At 43.1% G+C, this 11,008-nt stretch overlaps 1 protein-coding gene across 1 annotated transcript in view; it reads left to right on the forward strand.

Annotated features, from left to right (window-relative positions):
- LOC129644180 (antigen WC1.1-like) overlaps positions 1-10,788 on the forward strand; it is a 60,772-nt gene extending 49,984 nt beyond the window's left edge. Inside the window, exons 14-20 of the mRNA XM_055569670.1 lie at positions 4,836-4,877; positions 4,964-5,278; positions 5,531-5,563; positions 6,111-6,248; positions 6,634-6,723; positions 7,568-7,705; positions 10,643-10,788. Of these exons, the coding sequence (XP_055425645.1) occupies positions 4,836-4,877; positions 4,964-5,278; positions 5,531-5,563; positions 6,111-6,248; positions 6,634-6,723; positions 7,568-7,705; positions 10,643-10,788 (902 nt within the window). The remainder of the gene's footprint in view (positions 1-4,835; positions 4,878-4,963; positions 5,279-5,530; positions 5,564-6,110; positions 6,249-6,633; positions 6,724-7,567; positions 7,706-10,642) is intronic.
- Positions 10,789-11,008: the final 220 nt, after the last annotated feature.

Here is an 11,008-nt window from a genome sequence, read left to right on the forward strand (position 1 = left end):
GATTTTCTTTTCTTGGACTCCCAAATCACTGCTGATGGTGACTGCAGCCATGAGATTAAAAGAGGCTTGCTCGTCTGTGACAAAGCTAGACAGAGTATTAAAAAGCAGAGACATCACTTTGCTGACAAAGGTCCATATGGTCAAAGCTATATTTTTCCCAGTAGTCAAATCTGGACGTGAGAGCCGGGTTATAGAAGAAGCTAAAAAGAGTTGATTCTTTTGAATTGTGGTGCTTGAATGCCACAATTGAATTGAGAGTCCTTTGGGCAGCAAGGAGATCAAACCAATCAATCCTAAAGGAAATCAACTCTGAATATTCATTGGAAGGACTGATGCTAAAGCTGAAGCTCCAATACTTTGGCCACGTGATGAGAAGAGCTGACTCATTGGAAAAGACCCCGATGGTGGGAAAGATTGAAGGCAAAAGAAGAAGGGGGCCACAGAGGATGAGATAGTTAGATAGCATCACCAGTTCAGTGGAAATGAATTTGAGCAAACTTTGGGAGTTAGTGAAGGACAGAGGAGCCTGGCATGCTGCAGTCCATGGGGTTGCAAAGAGTCAGACACAACCTAGCAACTGAACAAATGTTGCTGCAGTGAACATTGGGTTTTCAAGTTAATGTTTTTGTTTTCTTCAGATGAATACTCCAAAGTGAAATTCCTAAATCATACAGCGGTTCTATTTTAATTTTTGATGCACCTCAATACTGTTTCCATAGGGGCTGCATCAACTTACATTCCCTCTAACTGTGCAAAAGCTTTTCTGTCTCTTCACATTCTCCTCAACTCCTGTTATTTCTTCTTTTGGATAAAAGCCTTTCTAGAGGATATGAGGTCATATCTCATTGTGGTTTTGATTTGTATTTTCTGATGATTAATAGTGTTGAGCACGTTTTTATGTACCTATTGGCAAGTTGTATGTATTCTTTAAAAAAATGTCTATTCAGGTTCTCTGCCCATTTTTAAAAAATCAGCCTGTTTTTTGCTACTGAGTTGTATGAGTTCCTTGTGTATTTTGGATAATAATCCTTACCGGAAATATAATATGCAAATATTTTCTCCAATTCCACAGGTTGCTTTTTCACTTTGTTGATGGCTTCCTTAATTGGGCAGAAGCTTTTTAGCCTTATGTCATCACAACTGCTTGTTTTTACTCTTGTTCCCTTTGCTTTTGGTGTCAAATCCAAAAAATCATCACAAAGACTGGTGTCAAGGATTTTATTTTCTGTTTTTTCTTCTAGAAATTTTATGGCTTCAGGACTTGTGATCAAGTCTTTAACCTATTTTGAGTTAATTTTTGTGAATGGTGTAAGATAGTGGTCCAGTTTCATTTTTTGCATGTGGCTGTGCAGTGTTCCCCATGCCATTTACTGAAAAAACTGTCCTTTTCCCAGTGTATATTCTTGGCTTCTTTGTCAAAAATTAATTGACCATAGAAATGTGGGTTTATTTACGGACTTTCTATTCTATTCCATTGATCTCTGTGTTCATTTTTATACCATCGACATACTGTTTTGATTAATATAGCTTTGTAATATAGTTTGAAATCAAGAAGCACGACACCTCCAGCTTTGTTATTCTTTCTCAAGATTGCTTTGGTATTGAGCGTCTTTTGTGGTTCCATGCAAATTTTAGGATTGTTTCTTCTGTATCTGTGAAAACTTCCATTGACTTTTGATAAGGATTGCAGTGAATCTGTAGATTGCTTTGGGTAGTATGGGCATATTAATAATATTAGATCTTCCAATTCATGAGCACAGAATATCTTTCCATTTATTTGAGTCATCTTCAGTATCTTTCATCAATGTGTTTTTAGTTTTCAGTGTACATGTCTTTCACCTCCTTGGTTAAATTTATTCCTAGACATTTTATTCATTTTCATGCAAATGTAAATAGAATTGTTTTCTCAGTTTCTTTTATAGCAGTTTGTTGTTAGTGTAAAGAAATGCATATGATTTTTGTATACAGATTTTTCTTCTGCAACTTTACTGAGTGTATTAGTTCTCATATTTTTGCTGAAGTCTTTAGTGTTTTCTACATATAATATCATGTAAGGGGATTTCTTTCCTCATGACTCTGATGGTAAAAAATCTGTCTGCAATGCAAGAGACCCGGGTTCAGTCCCTGGGTCAGGAAAATCCCCTGGAGGAAGGAATGGCAACCCACTCCAGTATTCTTGCCTGGAGAATCCCAATGGACAGAGGAGCCTGGCAGGCTACAGTCCTTGGGGTTGTGAAGAGTCAGACACGACTGAGTGACTAACACTTTCACTTTTCAATCAGCAAATAGTGTCAGTTTTGCCTCTTCCTTTCAGATTTGGATGTCTTGAGTTTCTTTTTATTGCCTGATGGATCTGGATAGGACTACCAAAACTAAGTTGAATAAAAGTGGTGAGAGGAGACATTTTTGTCTTGTGTCTAATTTCAGAGGAAAAGCTTTTGGTTTTTTACAGTCAAGTATGATGTTAGCTGTGTACTTTTCATATGGCCTTAATTATGTTGAGATCCAATCCTTCTATACCTACTTTGTAAAAGAGTTTTTCCTGTAAGTGGATGTTGAGTTTGTCAAACACTTTTTCTGCATCCTTTGAGGATATGATTTTTACCTTCATTTTGTTTATTTGGTGTATCACATTGATTAATTTGTGAATGTCAAACTATCCTTGTATCCTTGGAACAAATATCACTTGATCATGGTGTATGATTCTTTTAGTATATCGTCAAATTCAGTTTTCTAATATTTTGTTGACGATTTTCGCACCTGTACTTATCAGAGTATTAGCCCGTAATTTTCTTTTCTCATGGTGTCCTTATCTGGCTTTGGTATCAGACTGATGTTGGCTTCATAAAATGAATTTGGAAGTGTTCTTTTCTTCTGTTTTTGGAAGAGTTTGAGAAAGCTCCACCACTAAATACTGTTACACTGGGAACTGAGATTTCAGCAATAAATTTTGAACGAAATAAATGTTGGTGAGGGCGACAAATAGTCACACCATAGCACCTTATTCCTTCAACATTTCTCTCTGTTTCTCTTTCTCCTTCCCTCCCCCTCCACATACACAAACACACACAGCCCATTCAGGTGCACCTTGAATGGTATGCTGGATGTTGCCTGAAACCCATAGCTAAGAGAATGTGGGATCAGATACTTCAAAAGCAGAGGCTCACTCCCTTCCTTGCCTCTCTTTGATCATCTCTTTTTCTTTTTCATTTGAAGGCCAAAGAGGCATTAAACTGTGAGACCTTTTATTGATGATATTTTCCCTACAATTAAACCCTGTGAATTGAGAGGTGGTAAAGTCTTTGACCATGAAAATGAGCAACCTGCTCACAGAGGTCCTGCCATCGTTTTCTCAGAGATTCTCTGCATAGAGTGGGTAGGAGTTTTGATAGGATGATCTGGAAAGAATATAAAAATATTGATACTTTATGACAGGTACTATTTATCCTTCTGTTTTTTTGAATTTATATTTTTTCTCTCAGCTTCAATTCTTTTGTATATATTTTCAGTCTTTTGTTTATTATTTCTGCATCTTCTCAATACAAATTTTTCTTAGTAGGCTTCTTTTGTTTTTTCCGTCCCCCATCACTTTTCCCCTGTAGTTTTTTTTTTCAAGTTGATAATAGATTTTTATTTTTATTTTTTCTTTTTTAAATATAAATTTATTTATTTTAATTGGAAGTTAGTTACTTTACAATATTGCATTGGTTTTGCCATACATCAACATGAATCCGCCACAGGTATATCAGTAGGCTTTTTTTAACCATTGCAAAAATTTCTGGCTTACTCAGTGTGTACATATATGTGTCCATATATCTTCTCAGAATTCTACCATGTCTTTCCTGTATACGTCCTTTTTAAGAGATTTCTAACCCACACTATGGGCTTTTCTGGTGGCACAGACAGCAAAGAAACTGCCTGCAGTGCAGGAGACCTGGGTTTGATCCCTGGGTAGGGAGGATCCAGTGGAGAAGTGAATAGCAATCCACTCCAGTATGTTTGTCTGGAAAATCCTATGGACAGAGGAGCCTGGTGGGTCCATAGGGTCACAAAGAGTTGGACATGACTGAGCGACTAACACACAGACACACATAACCAACACTACATTGCGTAGCGATTATCTTCCAATTAAAAATAAATTTAGAAAAGAGAGTTTCCTTTTACAATAGTAGACTTCACTTGCCCACTTGTCACACTGAATAATAGGTAAGAGTAGTTTATAATCTATCTAGTAATTTTCCATTAAAATTGTGTACATGAGATTTTGAATATAAATTGACTCTGTGCTTCTGGACTGATTATTTTTAATATGAACTATTATCATAGACTGTTACCATTAATTTATATTTGGTTTACTATTTCACTGATTAGTATGAATTAAAAAAAAAGAAATTTTATTTCACTGAATTTTATTTGTCTATTCATTCATTTAATAAATATTTATCAAGCCCCTATCTAGGTATTTCAAAATGGTTTTCCATAGATATTTGTTGAATGAGTGCATACAATGTGCAGGCACTGTCCTAATAGCAGAAACACGGCACATATAAGATATACAAGGTCCTTCTTCTAATGGAACTTTCATTCAGAGGAGTGTGTGTACATTCATTGATGTCTGTGTTTATATTTGCTGTGGGGTGTGAAGACTGATAAATAAGTAAATATTTAAAGTAATTTCAGCTGGTGATCAGATGCAGTGAATGTTTCAGCCCAGGATATAATGAGCCTGTGTTTTCACATGTCATTTGCACTGAGCCATGGATCTTAGATAATCTTATGTGGGGACAGGAACACCCTCAGCTATTCCTGATCCACTGTTTCCCTGTTGTGTGCAGGAAGAAGACCCAAGAGCTGTCCAACTGCTGCCCCCTGCACAGGTACGTCAGCCTGCCCCTCCCCTGTGGCTCCCAGGGGCTCCTTCCTCCCACCAGGGCAGTCACAGGAGGGGCTGCTGCCTTTTCAGACAGAGAGAAGCTGAGACTCAGGGGAGGAGACACCGAGTGCTCAGGGCGGGTGGAGGTCTGGCACAGCGGCTCCTGGGGCACCGTGTGTGATGACTCCTGGAGCCTGGCAGAGGCCAAGGTGGTGTGTCAGCAGCTGGGCTGTGGCCAGGCCCTGGAAGCCGTGTGGTCTGCAGCATTTGGCCCTGGAAATGGGAGCATCTGGCTGGACGAGGTGCAGTGCGGGGGCCGGGAGTCCTCCCTGTGGGACTGTGCTGCGGAGCCCTGGGGGCAGAGTGACTGCAAGCACGAGGAGGATGCTGGTGTGAGGTGCTCTGGTGAGTGAGGGGCTCGGGGTCCACCCTGGGTGAGCTGGGGCAGCGCAGGGGCAGTTGGCTGGACCAGGCGTGGTGGGGAGTTTATGTTCAGACATCCCGGGTGCTGGGGCTCTGATCTAGGATGAGGGTGCTGGGAGGCCTAGAAATTGATGCTGTGGAGACTGAGAGGGGTGATTTCAGGCTCAGGAGGGAAAAGGTTTGCCCTGCGTTCTGGCCAATTCTTCTTCCCCACACTACTGTTTTTCTCTTTAGGTGTAAGGACAACAGTGCCCACGACTGCAGCAGGTACTGTGATCCATCCATGGGCAGGAGAGGATACTCAGATACTGGGGACCTATTCTGTGGGCTCTCTGACAACTCAGAAGAGGAAAGAGTCTGAGGAGCCGTGGCTGTTGTGGAGGAGCCAGGGCATTACACTGGGAAATCCCCTGCCTTGATGTCCAGGGTCAAATGTTCTCATGCCCGGGGTCCAAGGAAGTTTGGTTTCCTTGTTGCAGAATCTAAGGATCTCCCACCTGCCCTTGAGTGTTGCTCCTCATCAGAGAGGTGCAAGTCCCTGGACTGTTTGATACTCTGTCTCCTGAAGCCCAAGGAGAAGGGATGAGCTGGGTCCTCAGAGGCTGTCTCGGCAGGGCAGCTCCCTGACAATCCCCACCTCTGCCTCGGGTCCACACTGGCCAGTGTGGAGTTGACTTGTCTCAGGACGAGACCCAGGGGAGCCCTGACACTGTCTGAGACTGAGACACCATTGTCTGGAGCTCCTGAAAATGCTGACACAGGAGATTTCTCTGTGCCCAAGACTATCTCCAGGCCTTTTTCCTGTTCTCCTTAGGGACCAGAACAACCTCAAATTCTCTTCCTGGCATCTTCTCCCTGCCTGGGGTCCTCTGCCTCATCCTGGGGGCCCTTCTCTTCCTGGTCCTCGTCATCCTGGTGACTCAGCTACTCAGATGGAGAGCAGAGCGCAGAGGTGGGCTGCAGGGGGAACTGGGGACCAGGGAGAGTGTGTGGAGGCAGGAGATGGGGCAGGTGTGAGGAGGGGAACCTGGGCCAGGTACTGTTCTGAGTTGCAGACTCCATGTGCTCTATGCTGAGCTCTAAGGGCTGAGTAGACAGAGGTTCTTAGGACTGGGGTGTGAACTCTCATAAGTCATGGCCTCTCCTGTGAGACCAGACAGAGTTGGCACTAAGCTGTAATCAGGGTCAGACGAGGGGAGAAGGTGCTGACATGGTGCATGGGGTAGGAGACGATGCTGAGGTCCTGGCAGCCCCCATGTGAGCACCAGGGAGATGAAGGTGGGCTGGCTGGATCGGGGTATCTGGGAAGCTTCTCTGACCTGCTGGGGATCTCTCAGCCTTATCCAGCTATGAAGATGCTCTTGCTGAAGCTGTGTATGAGGAGCTCGATTACCTTCTGACACAGAAGGAAGGTCTGGGCAGCTCAGGTGAGTGTCTCTGTCTGCCCTCCTGGGATCTCTGGTTGTCACCACCCACTGGCTGTGCACATCTTCTCAGCATCTGCAGACCCCATGTGTGCCCCAGGCTCACAGAGACGGCTCCTCCAAAGAGGCAGGATGGCCTCTCAGAGTCCTGTGACCTCCCAGCCTCTGTCTATACTGCAGAAGCCAGGCCTGTCCCTTCTCAGCCTTAACACAGGTCCCGTGGGTGTGGGGAGGAAAAATTCTGTGTGTTGTGTGATGTTTGTCTCCACAAGAGGCTTCCTGTCAGAGTTCTCACTGACTAAACTGCCGTATTACACCAGGGATGGTGAGGACAACAGTGACTACAGATCCGCTCCAGGAAATAGAGGTGGACCTGGCTCGGCTGAGCTCTGGGGAGGAGAGTTTCCCTCATAGAGAGGAGATTTAAGGGGAATGGTTTTCCTTTGATGGGCCAGAGGCATCCCTTGTGTCCAGATGGGGTTCGTCCTTCTCCTTTTCTGGCTGTTCTGTGATGTCTCATGTTGGGGCTGGTCTCTCTGTGTCCAGAATCACCACAGGCACACAATGTTTTAAAAAAATAACATCTGTAAAGCACAATTTGTCAAAGTACTTTAGCAATGCTCAATGGTGGAAGAGTTGCTTGAGATATGTAAAATCATGTTTTGGCTTATGGACACATCAAAATGAAACATGGTCTTAGAGAAAAAAGTCTGTTGAAACAAGGAGTGACTGGTGCCTCTATTCAGAAACTCAGAAACTCTGGGTCAGAAGGTATCTTAGGTATTCCCCAGTCCAACCCATTTACTGTGGTTTCATCCACTCCCTTGTCTGCTCTTGGAACCCCCAGATCAGAGGACTGATGTCCCTGATGAAAATTACGATGATGCTGAAGAAGTACCAGTGCCTGGAACTCCTTCTGCCTCTCAGGGGAATGAGGAGGAGGTGCCCCCAGAGAAGGAGAATGGGGTGAGGTCCTCTCAGACAGGTGAGTGGGGTCAGTTGATCTTCTGCAATCTTTCTATCTGAAAAGAGTGAATTTGTGCTCCTCAATGCCCAGCCTCCCTAGAGAGTCAAAATATAGGTAATCTCATATATTTGGTAGCATCATCTTGAACATATGCCATATTTAATGCTGTCAGACTCCTTGCAAGGAGTGAGGAATCACTCTGCATTTGGCATTTATGCCTCCATAATGTGACATAAACTTATCACCTTATATGTGATATACTTGCATAATGGTTTATAGATTATGGAATTTCCTGGTGGTCCAGAGGTTAGGATTCTGCACTTTCACTGCTAGGGCTTAGGTTCAACCCTGGTCAAGGAACTAAGATCCCGCAAGCATTGTGTCATGGCCGAAAGAGAAATTTATCGATTAATTGAGCATATTTAAAACAAAGCTAAGTGCTGAAGAATTGATGCTTTTGAACTGTAGTGTTGGAGAAGACTCTTCAGAGACGTTTGGATGGCAAGGAGATCAACCCAGTCAATTTAAAGGAAATCAACCTGGAATATTCATTGGTAGGACTGAGCTGAAGTAGAGCTCCAATACCTTGGCCACCTGATACGGAGAACTGACTCCTTAGAAAAGACCCTGATGCTGGGAAAGATTGAAGGCAGGAGGAGAAGGAGATGACAGAGGATGAGGTGGTTGGATGGCATCACCAACTTGATGGATATGAGTTTGAGCAAGCTCTGGGAGTTGGTGATAGACAGGGAAGCCTGGTGTGCTGCATTCCATGGGGCCACAGAGAGTCAGGCATGACTGACTGAACTGAACTAAACCAAATTAAAAAATGAAACAAGTGTTTTAATAATATCTTTGCACGGTCACATACATGAAGGCAAACCATTCAATATCACAGTAATCCAGGTCTATGCCGAATCAGTAATGCTGAAGAAGCTGAAGTTGCCATTCTATGAAGACCTACATGACCTTTTAGAACTATCACCTACAGAAGATGTCCTTTTCGTTATAAGGGACTGGAATGCAAAGTAGGAAGTCAAGAGATACCTGGAGTAACAGCCAAATATGGCCATGGAGTACAAAATGAGGCAAGGCAAAGGCTAATAGAGTTTTGCCAAGAGAACACACAAACACCCTCTTCCAACAACACAAGAGAGGACTCTCCACGTGGACATCACCAGATGGTCAGTACCGAAATCCGATTAATTATATTCTTTGCAGCCAAAGATGGAGACGCTCTATACTGTCAGCAAAAACAAGACCAGGAGCTGACTGTGGCTCAGATCATGAACTCCTTATTGCCAAATTCAGACTTAAATTGAAGAAAGTAGAGAAACCCACTAGACCATTCAGGTATGACCTAAATCAAATTCCTTATGATTATACAGTAGAAGTGACAAATAGATTCAGGGGATTATGTCTGATAGGCAGAGTGCCTGATGAATTATGGACGGAGGTTTGTGACATTGTACAGGAGGCAGGGATCAAAAACATCCCCAAGAAAAAGAAATGCAAAAAGACAAAATGGTTGTCTGAGGAGGCCTTACAAATAGCTGAGAAAAGATGAGAAGTGAAACCAAAGGAGAAAAGGAAAGTTATATCCATTTGAATACAGAGTTCCAAAGAATAGCAAGGAGAGATAAGAAAGCCTTCCTCACTGATCAATGCAAAGAAACAGAGGAAAACAATGGAATGGGAAAGACTAGAGATCTGGTCAAGAAAATACAGATACAAAGGAAATATTTCATGCAAAGATGGGTACAATAAAGGACAGAAATGTTATGGACCTAACAGAAGCAGAAGATATTAAGAAGAGGTGGCAAGAACACACAGGAGAGCTATACAAAAAAATCTTCATGACCCAGATAATCACGATGGTGTGATCACTCACCTAGAGCCAGATATCCTGGAATGTGAAGTCAAGTGGGCCTTAGGAAACATCTCTATGAACAAAGCTAGTGGAGGTGATGGAATACCAGTTGAGTTCTTTTGAATCCTAAAAGATGATGCTGTGAAAGTGCTGCACTCAATATGCCAGCAAATTTGGAAAACTCAGCAGTGGCCACAGGACTGGAAAAGTCAGTTTTCATTCCAATCCCAAAGAAAGGCAATGCCAAAGAATGTTCAAACTACTGCACAATTGCACTGTTCTCACACTCTAGCAAAGTAATGCTCAAAATTCTCCAAGCCAGGCTTCAACAGGGCATGAACCATGATATTCTAGATGTTCAAGCTGCACTTAGAAAAGGCAAAGGAACAAGAGATCAAATTGCCAAAATTCGCTGGATCATCGAAAAAGCAAGAGAGTTCCAGAGAAACATCTATTTCTGCTTTATTAATTATGCCAAATTCTTGACTGTGTGTATCACAATAAACTGATATTTCAGTAGCTGCGAGAAGACACTCATTCTCCAGAAAAGAGTATTTCTCCATCTGAGGGCCTGTGTAGTTTCTGGGGAGGAGATATCTGTGGGTGCACCTGTGATACTATTTGTGGACATTTGGGAACAGGAGTCAAGTCAACTAAGAGCAAACTTGGGTTGTGAGTGAGGAATTCTGAAGTTTCCTGTTTCCAGTCTCCCTCTTACTGTGAATTTGCATCTATCACCTGTGAAAGGAGAACATTTAAATTCCTTTTTATGATTCTTACCGTTGCTGGGCATCTCCTTGGTATTGTGTTGCCTGGAAGCAGGTCTCCCAGAGCTCCTGAGCACAGGTCTCCTGTGATGCAGGATTTCCCCAACACTGAGGCCCAGGAGACCACATGAACTGGACCTGAGAGGACAGCTGGGATCCATCCTCACTGGAACTCATGTGAAATAGCCTGAGCCTCCCTCCCCACACCCGGGTCCCAGGGATGCTTTGTCATAAGCACTTGCTTGACTCCCTTCCACCAGAGGGTTCTATCCTATCCTCGTGTCTCAGTTCTAATCAAACTTCTCTTTTCTACTTCAGGCTCTTGTCTGAACTTCTCCAGAGTGGCAGCTGATCCTGGGGAAGGAGAAGAGAGCCTCTGGCTACTCCAGGGGAAGAGAGAGGATGCTGGGTACGATGATGTTGAACTCAGTGCCCTGGGAACATCCCCAGTGACTTTCTCGTGATGCTGTATTAACTAGGAGATGAATCCTCAGATATTCTAATTGCCTGTATTTCAATAGAGTAGTGCTGACCTGTAATTGTGGCATATGAAAATTGCCCAAAATGAAATATTCTGAATAAATTAACTTTTTGCTGTGCTGTTAATTTAGGAAGCTCCATGCCAAACGCTTTTAGAGGATTGGTCCTCAAATGCCATCTTTCTCAAAGGAAATGCAAGATTAG

Source organism: Bubalus kerabau, chromosome 1, assembly GCF_029407905.1.
Source record: "Bubalus kerabau isolate K-KA32 ecotype Philippines breed swamp buffalo chromosome 1, PCC_UOA_SB_1v2, whole genome shotgun sequence".
NCBI classification, from domain to species: Eukaryota; Metazoa; Chordata; class Mammalia; order Artiodactyla; family Bovidae; genus Bubalus; species Bubalus kerabau.